The sequence below is a fragment of the Anopheles marshallii genome, chromosome X (assembly GCF_943734725.1).
Source record: "Anopheles marshallii chromosome X, idAnoMarsDA_429_01, whole genome shotgun sequence".
NCBI classification, from domain to species: Eukaryota; Metazoa; Arthropoda; class Insecta; order Diptera; family Culicidae; genus Anopheles; species Anopheles marshallii.
This window is the reverse complement of record NC_071325.1, coordinates 5,219,708-5,244,524: the sequence shown is the minus strand read 5'-3', so window position 1 is coordinate 5,244,524 and position 24,817 is coordinate 5,219,708. Positions and strand designations below refer to the sequence as shown.

Sequence of the window (24,817 nt, the reverse complement as noted above, 5' to 3'; positions counted from 1 at the left end):
GAAACATTCCGGCTGAAACGGCTGTGGTCAGCCATCAAACACACGAGTACGCTCGTGCGATACAGCCCCGCAACCTCCCGTCACTCTTTCTCTTCCTTTTCCCTTTGCCTGGCCGGTCCAAAATTTTACTGCTTTTCGCGATGAAACACTGAACATCAAGTACGCGATCTAAAATCGCCGATTTATCTGGTCTGGGAGAGATGAGAATTTGCGGAACAGATAAGAATGAGTGATACTAAGCGAGAAGAAGAGGGCGCGATAAAGGGAGAGAGAAAGAGAGAGAGAGGTACTGGGTTGTATCGCAGGAAGTAGTGTCTGAAGATACACACTAGAGAGAGAAAGAATATTAACTTCTTACTTCACTATTGGCAGTACATATCTTTCGTCTGTTTTCCATTAGACTTTTTGTTTACTGTGTGTGAGTGTGTATGTGTGTTCGTGTGTACGACAGAGTATAACAGAGATTAGTGTTCTACACCGATGTGTGTGTGTGTGTGTGTATAAATGTGTTTGTGGGAAGGGAGGGAGGGGGGGGGGGAGGGAGCGGTATTTTTGTCCTCCCCCAGCCCACACCCACATCATCTAGGTTCCGTTACCATTCCATTCCAATTGCTAATCTACATGGCCCAAAAGAGAGATGCCCGACCCAGCCTCACCTGGCTTCCAAACCAAACTTCCAACGTTTGCTCCAGCAGGCGAGCAGGTATATAACGTAACGAGGTCACTATTGGTGACTGCCGGGCGCTAAAGGACAACTAACCAGTGCAAAGACCCTACCCAATCGCTGCGTAACTGCTGGAAAACGTCCGCAGCAGCAGACACGCGCGAGGACGACCGTGAGTCGGTGCTGGAGAAGGTGTCAAATACTAAATGTCAAAGTTGACAGCACGGTGTCCAGCTCTTCGGGAGGGAAGGCTGTTGCACCGACGCCACCACAGTGAGGTACTTCCGCCTCACTAAACGCCCCCAAAACTCTGCAGACTAGCGTTTGTCAGCCATCCGGTCAGGTCAGTAACCTCCATGGTGACTTTGCTCCAATTCTAAGGCAGTAGGAGCTCGTTGGAGTTCCCTTACTGGGGCATTACTATCACGTCCAGCTGCCACTGTTGCAACTTCGGGCGAGAGAGAACACATCGTCTTGAGCGCCAGGGCTAAGAGGTGACTCCACAACACATACACGCCCCACGTTCAAGGTTCGCTTGAACGGGGAGGGGTTTGGCTAGAAGGACGAATCGAGCACGGCGAACGAATCCGGCAACAGCACGGCATACTCTACCCCAACCTCCTCCTCTTCCTCCTCCTCCTCTTCCTCCTCCTCCTCCATTTCGGCATGTCGTTCGTCGAGTCGCACCGAACCGCCGGCCCGGCAGGGCGCATCCATGTCCGGCGGTGTCGCTGATCCAGTCGCGGCTGGTGACGTCACCACCGCCATACCACGCGCCCTATACCGCCCGTAGCAGGCGCTGCGCCCCCGCGTCTGTTCGGCTGCCTGTCGCGAACGTATCCTGCGTATGCGACGCTGCTGGCTAACGCTCGGCCGCAGCTGCACCTGTTCCTGGCAGTGGTGTGCGGCCGGATTCGGTTGATGGTGCCCATTATCTTCGGAGTCATTTTCACCCTCGTCGTCACCCTCGTGCTCCTGCCCTTCGTAGTCGAAACCGCACGCTCTACGCTCGTCCTCCTCCTCCTCCTCCTCCTCCTCCTCCTCCTCCTCGTCATCGTCGTTGTCTTCATCCTTCTGCATCTCCAGCGCCCGGCAGACACGTACGGGTATGGTGCGGGTCTTCCGCTCACCCACGGTACCACCGGCTGGTGGTGACAGGTCCTGATCCTGCACAAACGAGTTACAACAAAAAGAAGAAGTCGTCCGGTGAATCGAGTTCGACTCTTCCCACCGACACCAGGACAGACAGGGTCCAACCATGAGCGTGAGTGAAAATTGGATTGTATGTGTGTGTTGGTGTGTGTGGGTGTTTGTACATGTTTGGAGTGGGGAAAGAATTTCAGTGATGAGCGTTTCATACGTGAATATCGTGATGGTGTGTTGTGAGGGCAGTTTGGTTGTGTGTTGGTACGTGAAACAAATGAAGTGTGCGAATAATAGCAATTCCGAAATTCCAATTCACATACATGATCGCCAGCAGGAAAAGAAGGAAACCGGGTGGGAACAGCGACGAGGTAGGGTGATGCGCGGAAAATTCACATATTTTGCCAATTTTGCAAATTGCACGAATCGTCGTAGGACAGTTGATGAGTCAGTGGGTCAACCAAACAGTTAAATAAAGAAAGAAACAAAACGATACCGGTAAAGGAAACACCAAAGTGGGAGAAAAAAATATTGAAAGAGAGAGAAAGAGAAAAAGAGAAAGAAAAGAGAGAGAAAGAGAGAAAGAGAAAAAGAGAGAGTGTCCAGACAGGTGAGACAGATGTGTACAGGGATTGGAACAGAACAGTGATTAACCGTGATCATGAACGCGTGTGCGCGAAGGAAACATTAACGCGAGAGAATGAAAGGGAAACAGCGTTAACGTGTGTGGGAGGTATGAAACAGGATAACGCAGGGAGGCGGTTTTTGCGGTTCGCATGCGATCGGATTCGGTTGATAATGCCTAAATGACACTAAATGATGGATGTATCGCTGGATGTGGATGGATTCAGGTGGGAGGGGGAGGGGAAGAGGGCGATCGTTCGTTCTGCTTCCTCCAACCACTACATTCCGCACCGTACGAAGCGTTTCGATTCAAATTTTGGCTATCATTGCGAAACTAATCAACTGTAGAGGTGAGAGCAAGTAAAACCAATTCATCTAGTGTCTGGTGAAGACAGAGCGAGAAAGAGAGAGAGTAAAATATAGGCGACTACAGTGTTTTTTTGTTGTTGCTTTTAAAGATAGAAAACAATATATAATAGCGAGCCAATTGTAAGTTTGCACTACGACGGAATATCAAATGCGGATGGTGAAGTTGTACTAAAGCTGTAGGATGCTGAACTGGAAAGAATGGTTCGTTATCGGTGACGCTGTCGCACTGTCACTTTGACTAGCCCCACTCCATGCGGTACGGTTGGTTGCTGTAGCTCTGGTTGAAGTTGTTGAGTGTGGACGTTTAGCTGGTAATAGCCTGAAATAGGGTCGTAAATCAACAAGCCGCTAACAACCAACATTCAAAATGAGAATAAGGTTTGAAGTTAAGAGACACATTGCTAAGATACTCCAAAAACAAGGAGAAGGCCAGTATTCTACTACTTTAGTTTAGCGGTCTATATGGCTTCTACTGTTAGATGAAACCTATCCCGTTTTGCTGGAACATAACCTCGTTTCTTGCGTTTTAGAAAAATATGTACTAAAACACACCTCACTTATCTGCAGTAGGACAGCGTCCTCGAAAACCAATGCAAAACATGCACTAGATAACGAGAGCTAGGACTGAACTGACAGTACGCGATACGTTTACTAACACTGCCCAACTAACCAAAAACGGACACCCCGACGCAGCACGATGACACTTGTCGCTGTTGCACAACCAACACAAACGCAATCACCGGTACCGAATGAAAGAGAAACAAAACGTATCGCTACAAAATGCAAAACCAAAACTAACAAAACAAAAACACATCACGCACCAAGTAAATACTTTCTGCAAGCGGAGTACGGTATAACAAATTTGGTGCACAAAATGTCTACTGGCGTTTACTACGGTTTGCCAATGTTTACTAGTCAGCGAATGGGACAGATCAGTAGAATCTACTAGGAGTTAACTAGGAGAGAATCATAGACAAGAAAAACGAGAGAGTGAGAGAGAGAGAGAAAGGGTATTGAGAGGAGCTAGAAGCGTTAGTGTGGAGAATATATGCCCATCTCATGCTGCAGTTAACTGCTGAACGGGGCAGCGAAAAAAAAGATGCACAACCTAGTTCAAACAGCTCCATCTCGCTCAGCAGTGTGTTATCGTTCACACATTGGGTTTGCTTGCGCATTGCGTTTGGGTAGATAAGAGATGGTAAATCAACATTGTATACTGTGCGACTACTACTGGCAGCGTTTTGGGGAGAGGGAAAAGAAGTTTCAAAATAAGAGCGAGATCAGAGAGAGAGAGAGAAGAGTAAGAGAGATAAAATCAAAATAGCTATAAAAGACAGGCATCGGAAAAGAAGGTTCGCGTAGAGATGCAGAGTGGCAGTAGGGGGTTTTGCGGATTGTTGCGTAGAAAAGAGGAGATTACTTTGTTGGGTTTTGCTTTTTTTTTTTTAAGTGACGCTGAGAGGGTAGAGAGTATTGCAGGTTTGCAGTTTTACGGTTGTATAAATACCCATAGACGATCGGCTGTACCGTTTGTGGCTGGTGTGCTGGCGTGGTCGACGGAGGTGGGCCGCGCTACCGCTGGCGGTGTGCCGGCGGTGGCGGTAGCGACGGCGACGGCTGGCTGGGCGCCCGAACGCTGACAGAACCCGCCGGTTGCGACTGCTTCCGGCCGATGATGGGTATGGTGGGGATGATGGTGATGGTTGCTTGCTACGGGTACGGGTAGTACGGTGCTAGGATTACCTGCTGGTGAGGGAGACCCGGCGGCTGCGGCTGCGGCGACGCCGACCCCGGTGCGCCACGGCGGCCACAGTGGCTATTCCTCGGTTAGCTCCCAGATCATCAGTGACGCGTCGGTACCGCCGACCGTCACCAGGCTGTGGTTGCCGTACAGGAACTTGATGCAGGCGAGCGTACCCGAGTACACCTTCGCCTCGGTAAACTCGGCCCGCGGTGTGATGCACGGGTAGCGGAACAGGCGGAGATACCCGTCCGCGTCACCGGCCGCCACCAGATCCTGGGCCGCAGTACGGGCCGTCGTCGTGATGATTGTGTTCGACGGTGACGGATAGTAGCGGTTGTTCCAGAGCCCGGCCACCAGGAAACCGACGGTACTGTTGCTGGTCAACCACTTCACGTCCTTCATCGCGATCGGGCTCTTCTCCGGCGACAGGGACTTCACGTCCCAGAACAGCAGATCGAAGTCCACCGTCACCGACTGCAGGAAGTTGCCCTCGCTGCTCCAGTCCAGATGTGTCAGTGGTTGCGAGCCGCGGATCTTGTTGATCTTCTTGTACGAGAACCCGTCGCGCGACACTCGGAACAGATAGATGCTGCCATTCTGAGACCCGATCGCTATCATGTCACCGACTGTGGGAAGTGCAACAATCAAACCAAGAATTAGCGCCTCCCATATCACTCCATCAGACAGCAGCGTTTCCCTCACCCTGATTGAACTCGACCGCGTTCAGCGGCGAGCCACAGACACGGATCGTTAGCATCGTGGCGCCATTTTCCGCGTTTATCACGATCAGATGACCCTCGGAACTGCCGGCCGCCAGGGCGGCACCGTACGGATGGAACGCGAGCGCTATGATCTCGTACCCGACGGACGTCGTCCAGATCAGCTTCTGGCGGCGCCACAGCGCCACATACTTGTCGTGGCCCCCGGTTGCGAACACCTCGTCGTCTGGATGGGCTGCCAGCGCCCACAGATGCTTGCCGTGTCCGAAGATGACTTGGTTGAAGCGCCGCTGCAGCGATCCCTCCAGGATGTTGTTGCGCGTCGTACCGACGTAGATGTTACCATCGTTCCTGCCCGGTCGCTGCGGGTATATCGAGCGTACACCGCCGGCCGACTCGGGTAGCTGGAAGCGACACAACAGAACCGCAACCGCATATACCACAACCGCTCCCGACGTCATCCACCGCGACCTACCTTAATGTCTGTGATGCGTTTGTAGTTCTGCAGCGAGTCCCAGGCGGCTATCTTGCGGTCCTTTTCGCCACCGGATATGAGCGTACCCTCGGACAGCATCACCAGGCAGCTGATAGCCTTGTTGTGGGCTTCAAACTCCATGCGCACAAAGTACGCACCGTCCGCGTCGACGCTGTAGATCGTGATGAAACCGTCACTGTCCGCCGTTATGACGTCGCCGTCCGGCTCGAACTGTACGCAGGTTACAAATGTTCGTGACGGCTGCAAGATACGAGACGGTTGCATCAGTGCGATGGTTCTACGGGTGTTGGTCCAACCTGCCCTTCCCTACCGGCTTAATGATGTCTGTCTTTTCGAAGAAACCGTCTTTCCGTCTGTGCCAAAACGCGAGATGTCCCCGTCCGTGTGTGATCAGCAGATTATCGTCCAGCGGGTGGAACGTGGCGCCCCATATACCTTCTTGCAGGGTCTGCAATCAATGGCAAATGTGTTAGAATCTACGGTGCACAGCATGGCATCAGCAGTGGCAGTTTCTGGGGCACACGAGCTCCAAAAAACCGATTGCATCATGCAGGAAACGTGCAAAAACACACACGCACACAAAACCCGTCGCGAATTCGCGAGTCAGCAGTATTCCACCCCAAACCAGGTCTTGCTGGACAGGGTTCCCAACGGTGATGAAGGTGCCACCCTGTCCGTTGACTTCTCTACCGCGGAGGGGTTCTTTATTAGCCGTGCCAAAAAGTTTCAAAACGAGTTTCCGCCGATTTTCCAACCAGGCACGCTACAGTTCCCGTGCACAGAAGGTGTTAAAGTGTTGCGAAGCGTTTTCAATTATGCCTTTCCCAACAACCGTCAACGTGCGGTTGGAGCAAAAACCAAACAAGACAAAACAAAAAATAAATAAACGGCCGAAAAACTTTGTCTTTCACGCGAATGCACCAACGTGCCAACTGTTGGGGTGTGGTTTTAGGGGTAGAGAATTTAGGTCGACTCGTAATGCTTATGTAGATGGTAAAAAAACTCCCCCTCCCCCTCCCCATTCACTTACCGCCACCTTGCCGAGCAGATGGCCCCATTGCCATTGCCAGACGGACAGGATGCTTTCGCGACCGGCGTCCACCGCGAGGATGTAGCTGCCACCGTTCAGCTGCGAAAAGGCGACCGCAATCACGCCCGAGTCGAGCTCACCCATGCCGAACACGTACAGCGTCTGCAGCGACTCGGTACTCCAGATGCGCACGTGCGCTTGGGACTTCCGGTCCCGGCCGGCCCGCTGTCCCGACCCGACAAGCTCCCGGGACGGATGCACCTCCATGCTGTGGTGACGGAGAGAGTAGGTTGAGACAGAGCGGTTGTTGACGGTACGCTCGCGGGGTCGCTTACCACATGATGTCCTCCGTGTGGCCGGTGTAATGGCGCTGGGCGTCCTCCTCGCGGTCGTACAGCACGGCAACGGCAGCGACGTAGTACAGCAGCTCACCAGACGGCAGAACCCAAAGGTTGCGCTTGGAATCAATTCCACGGTAACCATGTCTGCGGAGGTTTTCGCAGGTGAATAAGGGCCACAAAACAAAGCAAAGCTCGACCAAGCTTGCAACAACTGCATTACTTACACCCAAAACAGGGACAGCTTCTTGTCGGGCGGTGCGTTATCTATCGGCGGATGATGCAGCGGTGGATAGAAGGTACGCCGCAGTCCGCGGATTGTGATGCGCGTCGGCTCCTCCTTCATCGCGTCCAGCAGCGGATAGTCGGACGAGGCACGGACCAGCTCGTTCTCCGGTGCGTACAGCACCCGCGGGCGGCTCTTGCTGCGCGCACGCTGCCGGGCCGTCGTCTTCGACAGGTCGTCCGGTACGGAGCCGCCGAGCCGGGAGCGCGAACGGCGCCCGGGTGACGGTGGAATAACGCCCGGCCCGAGCGCACCGACCGGTAGCGAGGGTGTGTTGCTCAGATAGAACGTCTCCACCTCGGCGAACTCGTTGCGCAGTTGGGAGAAGCTGCGCACCTCCTGCCCGTTGCTGGTATACATCTTTTTGGCTCCGATCATCTTCAACACCTGGCCGAGATCCTCCAGCACCTCTTCGAACGGTTGCGATGTGCGCAGGTTCAGCAGCACGCGACACTGGTTGGGAGAAGCAGAATACAAACGAACATGGTAGTGCCGCGGTCGCAGGAGTCAACCACCAGTGTGCCAACGTACCTGTACGCTGTGATCGTGACTGTTGATTATTCTAATAACGCGTCCAGCGCTCGGCTTTAGGCTGCCGGACGGCATGTTGTCCACCTCGGTGACGGACGGCTTACGGCCGAGTCGGCCCGGGCCCGCACCACTCCCCCATCCCTGGTTGCCCGGTGATGCGTACCACACGCCGTTCTTTTTGCCGTAACTGGCCGGCTGCGAAGCGATCCCAAATTTCATTCCAGCAACCGAGACGCAAAGCGAGAGAAAACCAAAAAACGAGAAGAAAGAAAGAGAGTATGGCCAGAGGCCTTATTAAACCTCACCCTGAACACATCCTTCACCCTGCAGCAAACACACATTACGCGCTTTTAACGACGTTTGTTTATTGCAGTTTCGCTACTGGACTACCACCTTGGTGGGCCGTTTGTTTTACTCCCTCGCTCCCTTATTTCATTTTTATATCCCGTGCCCCGCGCCCAAGGTAGTCCTTGGGAATGTGTGGTGCTCGAGCACCGTGACGTGTGCTATCGACATGCAATCGACCCGCAAGTCCTTCGGTCGCCCAACAAACGGACCCCTGCCCCGGGCCCCGACACCGGTGACTTAAATACAGTAATTTTGCAACCATTTCGGACGTGATTTGGTTCACGACCGTACTATTTCGGGGGGGGGGGGGGGGGGGGGGGGGGGGGCGGTCGGGACCACGCTTGTCTCCGGGTGCTTACGGTTCCAGCTGATGAACGTGTGTTGGATGGAAATTAAAGTCCCTTTGCCCAAAAGTAAGAGCGTCTGGTCGTCTAAATACCGAGAAGATGTTCGGGTGACGTCTTGGGAGGTTAATTTGTACAGCTGTGTTGCGTGTACAGTAGTACCATTTCTTCCTGCCACGCCATCAGTTAGACTAGCTTTTAAATACAGCTCAAATGTCTCCAATATAAATTAAAGCACACTGTACACACACACAAAAAATCCATACGCCCCAAACAATGTACGCCACTGTCCAACACAATGTCCAACTCTAGAAGACGCTGCCTAACGTTTCCTCCCACCACGTATAGCTGTGTGTGTACTTTTCGCCAGTTGAAATACCTTCCTAACCCCCTTTGTGGGAGCATAATTTATTCGACTCCCTTCCCCATCACGCCAAAGCCCGCCATTATTTGATGTCACTAGGCCATCGCTCACAGGCTCCGTCACAGCAAAAACCGGAAACGCTTTGCCGTGGAGGTGGACGTAGCCAGGCCATCACAGGCCATGGAAAGAAACATTCCACTCAAGCAAAGGCAAGACTACCTAGTAGACAACTTCCAGCAGGAACAACTTTCTGAGCTGTACACACATATACCTATTTTGTCACAGACCTCGGGAGATGGGCGGGGGGGGGGGGGGGGGGGGGTGCGCAACCTACTTTAAAGTGCCGAAAGCAGGCGACATCATTTTGCGACAAACTGGATCACTCCACCCCAGGTCGGAAACACAACGGAAAAACACATTCAACCACCAAACGGAGGAAAAAAAAATTCTACGATTCCTCGCACTTTTACACTCGCGCGGAGTTGTTGGGCGCCCATCAGACACTGGAATAAGTACGGGAGACACCCCAGCAGGAATTCTTGCGCGTTTGAAGTGGTGCCGCCGGGTTGAATGTTGCTAGAGGCGCCCTAACGCCCTAACTAACGCCCAAAACGTTATGCCACCGCACCTGGCTATAGATGCCGCCGATGCCACCACCTCCATAATGGTGCGGATGATACATCGGTGCGGTCAGTATGACGAACGCAGATTCCTCCTCGCTGTCGAACATTCGCGACGGAGGCGTTGGTGATGTTTCACACGACGTTATTGCACGGCAATGCTGCAGTTGACTGGCATCGCCCACCAGCTATCAGGCACACCAGGCTACCAGGGTTGATCGGTTGTGGTGGTTTGGCTGGCGCTCCGAGATCAGAATCAAACAATTTTCCAACCAAAAAAAATCACACACACACACACACACAGAGTATCCTGTTCACGTATAACGCACAACGTGAGAGTAGGCCCCGCAAGCGCCGCAAGATCGCAAAAGCAAGATTGCAACAACCGAGAAAAAAAAACGGCACACGCAAGACCCGACCACCAAGCACCAAGTGGTACAACGGTACGGTACAGTCACGCTAGGTTTCTGGTCAGCACTGGAGCACGTTCTGCCCTCGACTGAGCACGGACCTCGAGCTCGTAACGGTGGCAGCCACCCCGGGGGGTTGTTGGATGAATTGTAAAATTGCTAATTTTCCTGCCCCAACATTCCACGGCCATTCGCTCGATTTGGGTGAGACAAAAATAGGGGGGAGGTTGGGGGGAGGAGAAAGCAGGAAAACGAAAAAGGATATCAAACTTTCGCTTCGGGTCCACTTCGGTTCGTGGTCGTACACGACCACACACGCAAGCTGCTGGTCGCGGTGACTTGCCGCGAAGTCGACACCTATTTCACCTGTTTCTTTGTTTCGACACGACAACCGTTTGCGAAACCCTTGTTGTCTCCACAACGTTCACACCGGCACACTACTTTCCTTCCGCTTTTCTACCTCCCCACCACCGCCCGCTTCACCTCCATACGACCTGCCATAATCCTTCCACACATGATACACACACGGTGCTTGATGAGGCGCTGCCGTGTGTTAGTGTGCGGGGAACTGTTCGCTTCAAGTGAAGGGACAGCATAATGAGACTCCAAGCATAAGATTCTACCCCATTGCCCCAGCCATTCCCCCACCCCCACCCCCCTCCCCAGCAAAAACCCTCACCCCTTGGCAAGGACACTACGAATGGTGGTGGGGTCCAACGTCTTTTCAAACCCCACCGTACACACTGTTATCATTTGTTTGTGTGCCATTCCGCTACTCGGCAGGTGGAACACCAACCCACCTGGGCGTGGGGTGAAGGAATTTATTCTTCCTTAATAAAGGGGTTCGTTTAGTGCGCGTGACATATGTGCGGTACTGCTGGTCACCGCAACCGTGATAGTGGATCTTTAGCGAATTGAAAAGGGGAGGGGGAAGGGAGGGGAACAAAAACTTAAATCCCCTCTCGGATACCCTCCCTCTCTCTCCCCCTGGCGATTCGCTTCGTTGTCAAGAATCCCTACTAGTGGGAAAGTGCCACATAGGAATGAATTAATTTAAATTGTTCAACGCTTTTTATTCGTTTCTTCGCTTCGCTTGCGGGCTCAGTTGTGCCAAGCCGTTCCGTGTGCTCGTGCTGCATCGTACGGGTCGATCTCGTTTTCTTTCCTTTCCAACCCAACCTCCCGCAACCCCTAACACCCCTATTCTTCACCCAAAATATCACCCAACGGTGTGTTATGACGAGAAACCGTTTCAAACCACCATTTAAAAAATGCTTTCGTAGCAAAACTCAACACGAAAAAAAAAACCCCCAAACGGAAGGAACAGTTTCGTTTTTCATTTCCCTTCCCCCTCCCCCTTCTTCCCTTCCTTGTAGCCGACAAAAAAATGCCTTTGTTTTGTCTGTTTTGTCCAGTGCAAAAAAAAAAAAGGGAAAACACGAAACAAACACTGGCTAGAACACATCCCGCCTTTCGGGGGGTTTTCACTTGCCTTTTGTGCGGGATTTGGGGTTGGAAAATTGTTTGGGTTTTCCCCTTATTCATTCCCACACCATATTGGCACCGTCCCGACCGTATGAATGCAAGTGTCGCGTTGGAATGTGCCGAGTAAGACGAGACAAACGACAAATTGAAAACTTTCTCTACCGCGGCCTCGCACCCTCCCACACCCTTCCTGCCCTTACTCACCCTCCTCACCCTCAATCTCACCCTCGCCAATAACCGGTTTCGATAGCAACAACAAAAAAATGGCGAATGGGCGAATGGGTCGCAAAATGGTGCCGAGCCGAAGTTGAAATCGAGTTTCCATTTGGTTTTCCACGACCCGCAGCAACCCATAATCACCTTCTACGCTTTTACCCAAAAAACCTTTGGAAGGTAATTTAAGGACGATTTTCGACCTCCCCCGGTCCGCCACGATAAGGATCATCTTTCATTCTTTTTTTGTTTTCGGCACGGCGCCTTTCTTGGGCGGTGTGAGCGTGCGGTCACTTAAAGGCGACCTTCAGGGGTGTTTTTTTTTCAGGGGAGTGATGGTGGCCTCAGTTGTGACCATTCCGCCTGGCTTTTCGGTGTTTCGGTATACTTTCCGCAGTCCTCCCTCTCTGTACAGGGTGACCAAAGAGAGAGGTTGCTCCAAAAATTGTCAACTAATTAATGCCTGATGTAAATATTACAATATATCTCGGAAACAAGCGACGATAAGCGAGTTCCGGTCGTGTGATGGTGTGTCCGAAGACTGAGTAAGGGGTGTGTTTTTTTTTTTGGAACGGTGATCCAAATAAGTACGACCTTCGATGGGTCTCCACGGAGGAAGAAAACAAAATGTTCATAAAAAAAAGGAAAAGCTCCAGTTTGGCTATTTCGTTGAACTGAAATTGAGTGACTAGCGAAATAAGTGAGAAAGCACTGGCCCCTGAATTGGGCTGGAGAAGGAAGAGGAAGCAAACCTTACCAGCTAAATCCGATCGATTTGGACACTCTCCACAACCCTTGCCCGACCTTCAGCCTTCCTCCCCGTGGCTGGAGAAAAAGGGGGGGGAGCACAAATATAGCTGGATCGATTGGGCATACGCGAAACCTCGGACCGCCCGGACATGACCACACAATGTTGGCGAGTGCCCGCGCGGCCCGTTCGACCGGGTCCAGGCTCGCGCCGTCGAGCGTTGTGTGGAAATCAATAAAATGCTAATGCCTGCCAAACAATACGTTCCGAACGGACGACAGATCTTCTGGGCCCGGGGGGTTGCTAGAATCCTCCTTCCCTCGGTGCTCAGCAGTCGTAAAAGTCGTCGCCGGACGGGTGGCGCAAAAAATAAATAAAGCAAGCAGGCTCATTATCTAATAGCATTCGCGCGGCCACGATTATGGTGAGTGCACGCACGCACATGCTTCCGGTCCCGGTCCGGCGTCGTCTGGAGGCGTGCTGCAGTCCGGCTTCTTCTAAGCAGCAGTAGCAGAAAGAAATACAGCAGCGGGTGGAAACAAATGAGGTGAAAATGTTTCGAATTCTGGAGAGATGTTCACGCGACGTGCAGGCAAAAATCAGTAACGCGTCACAGCGACGGTGGCACACGGCCCATAAATTCTCGCCGTCCCCCTGACACCTTCTGAAGGTCTACCGGCGGGGGCATGGTAGCGCCATTGGTGATGGCACCACCATATTTCAAACCAGTTTTCACCGTGCAAGCCTTCGTCATTTTCCGCACACGGGCGGGTTTTCCTCAAACCCAGTCCGAACAATGGGTGGTCGAGGTCACGGATAAGATCTGCCGCGGGCCCCAACTGCCACAACCCGCCAGAGAAAACTAACCCGCACAAGACTGCAGTGAAAGTGCAGCCCCGTCATTATACCCACCCAAGAAGTTCCTCGCCCGGTGGAGAGGAACAAAAACAAAAGAAGGTGGAAATGGAAGGGGGGTGGCACATGATGGCGTGATCGAAATGCGATATCAACCTCAACCCACCTTCTCCCGGTTTGCCGACCTTCGAATGATTAAGTAGCAACGTTGCCCGTTATTGACATGCACGCCTTTTGCCGGGGCTTTACACCCAAGTGACCATAGCGCCTAAAGGTAGGCCATCGATTTCAGTTTCCAGCACTGGCCGCAAAGCGGCATCGATGTATAATGTATTTAAATTTTGCACCTTTCGGTTTTCTTTTTTTTTCGTTTGGTCTCTCTTTTGCTCTCTTCCCCTCTCTCTCTCTCACACAATGGTACTGCTTTCCTTGTCACGTGCAAGAAACCACAGCACCTCAAGTACACAAAGCGATGAAAGTGGCCTTGGGAGAAGGCGAAACATTGAGGGATGTGGTGAAAATTTGAGCAATTTCAGACCTCATTTCAAAAACCGGGGCGCGTGCCACACGACAAGATCCTACGGTGGTTCCAGCTCGCCAACAATGTGCCACATATGATATGTGTGTGTGTGAGAGCCCTTGGACGAGATTGAGGGGTTTTCGTTTTTTTTTTTTTTATTTCGGGGCCAAACTGACCAAATCGGTCATTTGCTGCCATACTTTTACCCCTCGACCGATCATGCTGACACATGCGAACGTTGTGACGCAGTGAACCACCGCAAGGGCATCTCAGCGTACAGCGCGGAACGAAAATCATGCAAATGAACCTGCGATGAACGGTTGCTGTTATTTTTTTGTCTCCCCCATTTTCTGTTTCACACCCAAAACTTTTACCAAAACCGATGGCGAAATAAGATTAATGAAGCGCTTTTGCAGAATTTCACTTCGCGCCCGTCCGGGGGAACAGGGATGTCGCTGGGCGGAAATGTACGCTCGCCCTGCGTGGGTGTCATGGTGTGGATATTTCTTTCACCGCAACTCCGTGTCCACCATCCACCGCGATGTGCAACGGCGCGGGGGAAAACGTGTTTTGCTGGTAATCGTTCTAAAGTTGCAAGTTGTAGGGTTTGATTGATGGGCTTGCTTAAGGCCCAGAGATACACGCGTGAACTCGTTTAACGGTCCATTAGGAGTCTATTAGGGTGGATAATTAATAAAGATTACAATCAAACACACGAACATCACGCTCGAAGGACAAGGTTCGCATGTTTGCTTTGCGAGATTGGAAGTCAAAAAAAAAACAGGAGTTTAAGTGTATATTGCAATTAAAAGATTAGACAAAATTATCAAACTCATCTGACAAAAGTATAAGGAAAAATTGATAACTATTTGGAAGCACGAGATCTTTTTCTTTTAAACGTACCGAAACGTACAGGAAGATGGACTGAATTCTTACAGCTATTTCTATTATTACAAAAAAGTTTCACAACTTCACTGTGAGGCGAAGCAATTTTAACCTGAGAAGGCAATCGTTAACATATCCTTTCACTTTTGGAGAATATAGACCGTATTCTTGTTTCAATTTGTGGATATCAGACATGTCCTTACATCGGAGCACAAGCTACAGGTGAAGATTACAGAGATTAAAGTGAGCTAATCGTTCCTGCAACCCGTCAGAATGGCTTAAGAGATCCTGAATACATTGAAGCTTTGCTATATAACCACCCGGGAATTGGAAACTCCCAAGTCTATCCACGTCGTCATCTTTTTGTATAGATCTATTGGATATGGTAAGGTACTTGAAGTTCTTAGCCAAGTTCTTAAGACTTGGTGGATCCTTTAACGTATAAACATGAAGCAAATTCTTAGAAGATGCGAGTTTTGTTTGACAAGGTCGAGTACTACACGTCCTTAACCAAGTTCTTTAGAGTTGATGACTACATCAACTTCTTCCTGAAGAATATTCTTGGAAGACTCGTAGAAGAGGTGAGTGTTATATGACAAGGTCGAGGACTTTACAGTTGAGTTACGTAAGTTCTTAAGAGTAGACGGTTCCCTCAACCCTGATGCTGAAGAAGATTCTTAGAGGGTTCCAAGAAGAGGAGATTTTGATTGGATAAGGTCGAGTACTTTGCGTCCTTAACCAACATTTTCCAGAAGTATATTCTTAGACGACTCTTTGAAGAGGCGAGTTTTATTTGACAAGGTTGGGTACTTTACGTCCTTAACCAAGTTTTTGAAATTTGATGGATCGTCCAACATGAAGAATACTCTTTAAGATCTCTTAAGAAGATCTTTATTTGATGAGGTGCAGTACTTTACGTCCTTAACTATAAGAGCTCATAAAAGTTGATGGCTCCGTCAACATGTTCCTGAAGAAGATTCTTAGAAGACTCTTTAACGAGGAGCTTTATTTGAGAAGATGTGTGCTTTACGAGCTTAACCTAGTTATTAATACATGAAGGCTCTCGCAAAACAATCCTGAAGAAGATTCTTAGAAGCTCTGGACTGCTCTAAGAAAAATTAAGCTCTTTCTTTTAAGATTTTTGAAGATTTGTCCACAAAATGTCTCCATAAATTGAGATGAGAACTCTGCTTTCGGATTCCTTTTTTTATACATTATTTAAACGAAGATGAGCGCATGGATTGATGAGGTTTGTCTTCACAGTGCGTGTTGCGGAGGATGAATGTGAGTGGCCCGTCCAGTAGTATGAGGTATCGGTTATTCTTCTTCAACTCACGTGTACATGTGCAGTCACTACAACTTTCTCTTCATTGTGTGCTATCTTTATTTGCAGTGTATGCAGCAGATAGTGTGGGAAGGTGTGTGTATGTGTGTGTGGGAATATTGGACAGAAAAAAAACAAGAGGTAGTAAAAGAAATGTGTGACAGATCGTGCAACGGAGAACGAAATTCGCTGACAAACTCACCGTTGCACGATGGTGTCGCGCTTCCCCAGCGGAGGAAACACCGGTGTCGTAAAATGGACACTTGAAGCGAGGACGGATCGAATACCGAAAAAGGGAGGGAGATATACGGCGAAACAGATAGAGAGAAAGATAGATAGAGGAAGAGAAAGAAAGATCGATTGATAGAATGGTGTATTATAGGCTACTGGGAAAAGTTTTCTAAAAACAAAGGTTAGAAATACAGAAGATAGTTCTACAATTGGTTGGCTTTAGCGTGGCTGATGAAGATAACCTCAACTGTATGGCATCTTTTAGTACAAAGTTTAGAGTGTTAACGTTTAGAGTATCTTTCTTTGGAAAACCCCATAAATCCATTGTAATTCACCTGCGTGCCACACGCACAATAAACTGAATCACAGATAATGTACCCGCCTGCCTCGAACAGCTCGTCTTCGATCTGCGGAAACGTCAATCCGATTACACCTAATTAGGGTTCATTTTCAAGGGCTAAACTGTTCGCTAAAGCCCATCTGTCGCGTTGCAGGTTAGAAGATAACGGAAAATGTCAAATTACCCCAAAATAATATCCGCATTGTAACCGGTGTGTTGCTCCAATTTTGCCCGAAACAACAACAAAACACGCATAAAACATGTAGCGTGAGAATGGTAAGCACCTCTTATGGCAACCTTGAAGAATCAGTGTCCCTATTACGTTGCCTTCCGCTTCCAAATGCGACTAATTTTGGTTCATTTTTGCAAAATAGTTTTTAGTACAGCAGCTACAGTAACAAATTTAGGGGGGGAAAAACCCTCAACCTGGAAAAGCGGAAGTGTCCATGCCTCAGTGCGCTGGATGTTGAAGGATGGATCGGCCGATCGATCAACATCAACGTGGCCCTGGTTGATGGCGGAGATATTGGGCGTACCCGTACCCTTGCGGCAGTGCAAATACACCAATCATAACCTCAACAGCGATTTGGTGAGCAATTTACGTCCCTTATTTTTTGGGCCCCAAACGGCGACACGCCGACAGTGACGGATGAAACAGACATGCTGACAGCGGTCCAAAATTTGCCCAAAACCCATTTTTTCGCTTATCGGACTGTCATTTGTGACGTCCGGTGCACACCGTTTCACAACCAAAGACCGGTGGTCATTACGCTGCCTTCCCTACACCCTACCAAAAATTGGGGCGAGGTACCGCAGGGTCACAGAACAGAAGGAAATGGATCTCAATTGGGGCTCATTTTCACAGATTGTGGCCAACGCGTACCGAAAAGCGGACGGTGAAATTACTTATCAATTCGGCGAATCGGCCTACACGAACCGAACACGAGTGTTGTCCGAGTAACCCGAAGCAAAAGCGGTTCGCACCCGAGCGTGGCACGAAGCCGTTGCAACAAGGACCAGAATATTTGACGAAAGCAACACTTTCGTCCCTCTCCCACACGCACTCGCACACAAAGAGACTGCGAGCGCATGACGGAGACAGGCAGCGTGGGGAAATGCTGTGAAGCAAACATCAAACGGAACGGTGGAAAATTCAACCCCAAGCACGTGGTCATCGCACTGTTTACTTTGCTCCGATTGGACCAATTCCCGAACGGGAAAACCGAACGGGGAATGGAAATGTGTTTTTTTTTTAGGTTTGCTTTCGGGTGTTGCTTCGGGTACGAATCGGAGAAGAAAATCGACCCTATTTTCTTCTGCTTGCGTGTACAAACATTCCGATACAGCTCGACTCGAAGGGCAACATTCAATGAGATCCATTAAGAGGTGCGCTAGTCGTTGGAACGAGAGCGTTGTTGGGGATTGTGAGTTTTCGTTTCTTATTACAATTAATTTACTTTGCATTTGTATACTGTAATATATGCGTAAACAGTCCCAATACTTTACTTGTACTTTCAAAATTGTTTCTCTTTGACAGTGTGATAAGTAAAAAACGTAGCTTAATCGTCTAATAATAAACGTCAAAATGGTGCTTTGCATTTTATAGCAGAGTACTAAAATTCTAAGTCGACTTGACTTATTGAAGATGAAAATATTTTTTATAGCAAGATATACTAAAGTAAAGTGCTATAACTGTAGCATAGTACTGAAGGTTATAGGAACTACAAGCAGTCGCCAAGATACGCTATTCTAAACGACCGCTATAAACCGAGACAAATCCACGTAACTCGAATTTGCAATATGTACTAAAGAAATGTGCTATAACAACATCTTAGTAAAGACGGTTAAAAGGACTACTATTTTGTCACGTAACTGTCATAAATGGTGTATACCACTATTGACACATTGTGACTGCGTATGGCTTTTTATTACGGCAATATAAATAAAAGCAATGTCCCGTAGCTAAAGCTTCGTAATGACCGAAAGCGACTATTGTGGATGCGTTTTTCGTCTAGCCATAAAAATAGTAAATGTCACTTTTGACACATCATGGTACTAGAAACCAAAAACAATGTGCCATAACAATACTTTAGCCATTGAAATCAAAGGTTATTTTGTTTTATCATCTTGCCATTAAAAAAATCAATCTTGAATCTTGAATAAATATATCTTGAATAAATCTTGAGATACATCATAACTGTATGTCGGTTTAATATTTTTGTAAAGAATGCGCCATAATTACAGCTCACACCTATTTATAGCAACTGATTGATGATTTGTTTACTTTTGTCACTTTTTGACACATTGAGCTAACAAAACCATAACTTAGCATTAAAAACTTTCACCTACCAGTAAACGCACGTCAATTTTCATCAATTGAGATCACTACACAGCGAACACACATGTCCACCACAACACAATCAGAGAGCTAGCGAGAGAGAGATAGACACGGAGCAGATAGTGGGTGAAATAAAACCGGAAGCGGTACAGGTTACTGGTACCGCTTCGGGTACTTTGTTCCGCGATCCCACTTCCGGTGAACTTGCGCGCCCGGTCAAGCGACAAACCCCCGCGCTGGACAAACTTTCACACAACACAAAGCGCTCGGTACCGGGCCGGGCTTGACACTACCCGCGGTGGGCTGCCCGGTTGGACACGTCTGCGCAAACTACCGGCCACGAGCGAGTGATTTGCTTGGGCTCTGGCAACATACGACAACAACAACAAAAAAACAGGGACGTTCTTCTCATTACCCTCCCCACACACCACGCAGAGTTCCTCGCGGGAGTTCTGGTGCCGAACGTTTGCTCTTACTTTCATGGGGCTGCGAAAGTCGCGCGAATCGCGTACGCAGGAACAAAACGAGGTTAGGGTGCCTCGAGAAGCAAACAGTTCTTGTTGAGGGGGAATTGTTTTTTTTTCACTCTGTGCTCCAACTACTGCCAGTCGAGTCGTGTCGATGAGGAATTAATTCACTTGACCCTGTTCCCATTCGCAGGACGGTAGCCACCAATTTGCACCCGTGTTGTGCCGTGGAGTTGTACTTGATTATGTGTGTGTGTGTGTGTGTACCTTTTTTTACTGGGGTCGTAAATGAGTTGCCACCAAGTATATTCCGCGGTATGTGGTGATGTCCGAAAAGGAGGACATTCAAACTGGATCACTAGAATGACCGCCCTATCCAAGCAATCTACCTAATCTACCCGGCCCACACTGGGGAGTTTTTTTGTTGTTGTTTGTAATGTTGGCAACAAGAAAACCCCCAAGTGGGTGGAAAATCTTACAGCACCCGCTCACCAATATCAGTGATTGATGAGAGGCGTGAAGCAGCAGGGAAATTAATTTTTCCGTTCGACCACACCTTTACTGCGGTAGGCGAGGACGTTTCCGCCATACATCGATAAATCATACATCCAATCACACTAATGGTATTGGTTCAGAATTGGCAAAATGCATTCGAGATTTCCCGCAGCAACAACCTAAAATCAAACCATCCTTCAGGTCACTCCAGGGCGCCAGGGAAGACCGCAACGACGAGAGCATCGAAAAACAGAACGCAAGGGAGCGGAAAATCGATAATAGTGTTTTCTTAACCCCCTTTCTTAGCACGCAGGAACACATCGGTACAGCGCCCTTCCCTTAATCACTGGCACATGCAAACTGTTCCACTTTTGACCCCGAAGGCGACTTTTACTTTTTTTTTCCCCCTCCCCCGGCCCTCGTTGTTCGGTTTCGCACCCGCTGAACGAGTGGCCAGTGGTCAATTTTAGGGCGCACCAACATTCTATGATTCTTTCTCCCTCGCTCTGATGCTCACTCTCTCTCTCTCTCTCTCTTTCTCCTTCGCTCGCCCTCGAATCTCGGTGTAATTGAGCAACATACTGACCGCGTTTGGGTTGACCAAACACCTGAAAGGCGTCGCACCGCCAGGCCTGGCGTCCTGGCTGACCTATTTGCATTCCCATTAAGGGAATGCGAGAGGGTTCCCAACGGCCCCACCGCGACGGGCCGAGAGATTGCAGGATACGGAGGACTTCCGCGCCTGCTCGTCTGTTACTGCGTTTGCCTGTTTGTTTGGGTGGGGTGGTCTAGAATCCTAACCTAGAAACCGACATTTGACACAACCGAGTGCTGACCCTGATTGTGCGCCTCGGACACCCGTTGGCAGGGCGGGCGTCCGTCCGCGCCACGCCAGTCCCGCACTTACCTTGAACACCTTGAACGATGAGACGACGTAGCTGGAGCCGTCCTCCAGCTCATCGAGCGAGTACTTCCGGTCGCCATCCATCGAGAATATGTAGCGGGCGCCCCGGGGCAGATCCATCCGGGCGGAGATCTTGTCGAGCAGCGCCTCGAGCGTGCAGATGTCCCGCCCGGGCTTGAACCGGAACTCGACGCCCGGAAAGAAGGGATCGCCATTCCGGTAGAACAGCACCCGCCGCGCCTTCCAGAACGACAGGTTTGAGTAGCGTGACTGCGGATTGCCCCCGATCGTGCCCGGTACGCCCGGGTTGCTCGGCAGTAGCCCCGACGGTCCGGGTACACTGTCCAGGTCCAGCACGTCGTTTCGCGACTGGCTGCGCTTCACCGGCACCGGACCAGCCTGTTGTTGGGCGGTGCCCGGCGTACTTGCTGCTGTCCCTGGGGCGGCACCGCCGGCTGAGGCCGTTGCGGTACCGGTTGCGTTAGCGGCGGCTGGCTGCGTCGTACCCTCGCCCCCAACGTCCATCGACGTCCCACCGGGTCCTCCACCACCTGCACCGCCTCCTCCTACTCCCACACCACCGCCAAGCCCACCGTGCAGATGTGGCACCGTGCCGGTGGCGGGGCTCTGGATCCGGCTACCGCGCTCAACCACGCCGCCCCGCTGTCTCGGGCCCCAACCACCACCACCACCACCACCACCACCACTAACACTGCTCCCACCCGCAACACCAACACCACCACCAGCCCCGATACCCCCGGTACTGGCGAGCTTATCACGCGTGATAACCGGATTGACGTTGATCGGCTGTCGGCGGACCGTTATTGGGCTGCCGGCCAGCAGCTCGTCCTCGTCCGTCGGCGAGTTGAGCGCGTTCCCGAACGACTCACTGTCCGGGCGGGCCTTCCAGCCGCCCCCCTTCCGCCCCTTGATGCCGCCGATCGGGCGCGTCGGTTGGTTGGGATTGGTGGGCGTTTGACCCGTGTGCCCGTTGGCGTTGGTTGATTGCGTGGTCGCACCCAGCGGACTGCGATGTCCGTCCCCGGGGGCGTTGTTGTTCGTGTCCTTCCCGCCGGCACCGTTCAGGCCGGGCGCTGGCTGGCGCTTGAGCGGCAGCGGCGATACGGACTCCTTGCTGCGTACCGGTGCCGCACCTTTCGGGTTGAGTTCGCGCTTCGAACCGGCCACACCTGTATCGCCCGGTCCGTCCACTGCGGTGTTGCTGTGATTGTTGTTCACCTGGTTCTGGCTCTGCTGCTGCTGCTGCTGGCTGGTACCGTTACTGGTCGGTGCGTGCGTTGCTGTCGACGGCACTGCTGTCGCGCTCGAGCCAGTCGATGCTACTGCCGGACCCGAAGCGATCGCGCTCGCACCGGACCCGACCAGCGCGTCGTTCGGCGCGACCGACATCGGCTGTGCGTCGCTCGGCCCGGTATCGGTATTGGTGCCCCCGATCGATGCCGAAGGATTTGGGGGCGTTCTCGCGCGGTCCGGTTCGTGCTCGGTCCGCACCGCGTCTGCGTCGCCGGTCATGGTGAGAAAGCGGCTCCTCGCTAACCCCCGCCGCTCCGGACCGTCCCCGCTCGATGCCGGACTGCCCGGTGAGGAGATCGATGGTTCGCGCCGCTGCTGCTTCGGCTGCTGGCTGGTGTAGGCGCTGTACCGCGTCTGTGCCGGTGGTGTCTCACGCAAGCACCCAAGCGACGAACCGTGCACGGTCGGTGGCTCTAGCGGCGAACGGCGACGGTAAAAGCGGGACCCGGGCCGTACGTACGGTCGTACCGCAGCGGGACGGGGCAGGGGCGTCGGTGGTACTGGGCCACTGGCCCTGCTCGCATTATATGCCGGCACACGGCCAAAGTACGGCGGACTGGCGTTCCCGTCCGGCTGGTCAGACTCGTCAAAGGCGCCCACTAGCGCATGGTACGCCCGTTCGCTGCCGTGCAAAAACCGACCACCCCCCTTTGTCCCGTCCGTCCAGTCGATGAAACCTTCCTCCTCCTCCTCCTCCCCCTCTTCCTCACCGTCGTCGTACTCGGTCCCGGTGTACCGTTTGACGCTGGTCGCACCTTTGCCCCGCACCCGCCGCCGCTGGTCCGGCTGCTGTACGCGCTCGTCCTCGACGTCGTCTTCGTCGTCGTACTCGTCGTCGTAGAACTCACTGGTAGAGGTCGTCTCCGATGGATCCGAAGCCTGCCCGAATGGTACGGACACGAATTTCGTGTTAACCCACTTTTGCTTTTGTTTTTTTTTTGGCACCACAAAAAATCCTTCCCATCAACTCCCTTGTCCCACCATCCCCTTCATCTATTCTAAACAACCCTCTTCCTCCCCCTTCTCCTCCTTCCAGCAACCGATCGGCCTTCGATCGACTTTCTCTCTCTCTCTCCTCCGTCTCATTCCCGCACAAACGAAATTGTGCTCTGCTGGTGCCGTGACCAGGATCACCATCATATATTAGCTTGCGCTCGCTCTCTCTCTCTCTCCCGGGTTTCGCTCTGTTTTTTTTTCTTTCCACGGCTAAGTTTGACGCTTCAGGTGACACAATTTGAAATACAACAACAACAAAAAAAAACCCCTGAACGGAAATTCGACGCAGCCGCAGTTCGATTTGTATGCCAAACCAGAAGCGACAGATGACGCCACTAGCCTTTTGTTGATGTTTTTTTTTTTTCTTTCTTTTGTTTTTTTGCTTTGGTCTAGCACATCCACAACATACGGGGTCGAAACTCCGCCTTTTGCCAGGCTATAAATCATATCACTCAACATGTAAGCCCAACACGAAAAGGGGGCCACACCGGTTCGGCAGGAGGTACCAAGAGGGGGGTTGTTTTTTTCTTCGGTGTGTTAAATATAATTACGTGCTTCACAATGGCAGTAAAACGGAATTTCCAGCGATTGCTTCATTTTTTTGTTGTTGTTGCCCCACTCGGTGCCATTTTCTTCCTTATCGTTTGTTTGAGCGTTAACGACAGGACAAACAAAAAAGGATGTCAGGACTTGTAGAAAGGATGTCAGTATGTCATCCTTTTCTTAACACTCCACCCCTCCCCCTCTTGAGCACATAAACACTCACAGATGTTCCTCCTTCCTCTCCCTCCCCTCAACCCCCATTTCGCTATCGACCGCATTCAATCTTTGCTGCTTTATTTGATTGCTTTAGTGGCCCGCGTGACGGCCACCACTAGCTGGGCGGCCAAAAGAAACAGTTTTACAGCAGGCAAATTATTCAATCCACTGTAAGTAAGTGAAGCGAAAGGCATACACCGTAGCCGGCTCATTTCATTGCACGCTGACCTCGTCTCAATAGGTTTAGATTTCTTTTTTTTTTCCTTTTTCACCATTTTTACCCTTATTTGGCTTTTTTGTTCCTCTCCCTTTTTGAGGACAAAAGCCCGGGTTTTGGGGAAAGGGAACGTATGAATTAGCGTGTAATTTAAATATTCACTTTTTACATATTACACCCATTATTGGAGCATGAAGAAAACGCAGAAGGAAAATGGAAAAGTGCCCTAATAAGGTCTGGGAGGAAAAAAAAGGGAAACCGTTTTACTGTGAAGCATAAAATTGGTGGAGCACCCACAGGCCGGCATTACCGTCATCCCGTGCGTGAACATTGAAGGAGCTGTTAACGGTGCTATTTCGACACGGCCATCAGCCACGGATACCCGTAAAAGCGAGCGAGAGAGAGTGGGAAGCAGAGCGAAAGTTAAGGACGAGATCGCTCCTTCTTACATATTTTTGCCTTTGCGAAACGAAGGAATATTGCTTTAAACACTGCGGAAAGTAGAGAGAAAGATACCGATTGACTGACCGAAACGATTGGCTTGGGGGTGGGAGGGGTGGGAGTGGAGGCAAACAGGCTACAGGTACACAATACAACAGTCAGAAAAAAGGGAACAAGCCAAACATGTCATGCATCAAGATAACCGGTGCGACATGGCGGATAGCGTGATGATTCTGATGCCACAGATGAACAAAA

General features: G+C 50.8%; 1 protein-coding gene across 1 annotated transcript; it reads right to left on the bottom strand.

The window, feature by feature from the left end:
• Nucleotides 1-4,616: 4,616 nt before the first annotated feature.
• On the bottom strand, nucleotides 4,617-23,031 carry LOC128719263 (echinoderm microtubule-associated protein-like CG42247). Its single transcript, XM_053812891.1, has 9 exons — nucleotides 20,839-23,031; nucleotides 7,945-8,139; nucleotides 7,355-7,866; nucleotides 7,125-7,274; nucleotides 6,790-7,057; nucleotides 6,070-6,207; nucleotides 5,739-5,999; nucleotides 5,247-5,667; nucleotides 4,617-5,170 (listed from the first exon to the last, which is right to left on the bottom strand). Exons 1-9 carry the CDS (start codon nucleotides 22,366-22,368, stop codon nucleotides 4,617-4,619), a joined length of 4,029 nt encoding a protein of 1,342 aa, XP_053668866.1. The 5' UTR covers nucleotides 22,369-23,031.
• Between the last annotated feature and the right edge of the window lie 1,786 nt (nucleotides 23,032-24,817).

Excerpts from the sequence above, each read along its gene's own strand:
- LOC128719263 (XM_053812891.1), bottom strand. The coding sequence starts at position 22,368 with ATGACCGGCGACGCAGACGCGGTGCGGACCGAGCACGAACCGGACCGC. Across the intron at positions 6,000-6,069 it reads AGACAGACATCATTAAGCCG|CCGTCACGAACATTTGTAAC; the intron begins GTAGGGAAGGGC and ends CGTATCTTGCAG. Across the intron at positions 5,171-5,246 it reads CGCGGTCGAGTTCAATCAGG|TCGGTGACATGATAGCGATC; the intron begins GTGAGGGAAACG and ends CACTTCCCACAG.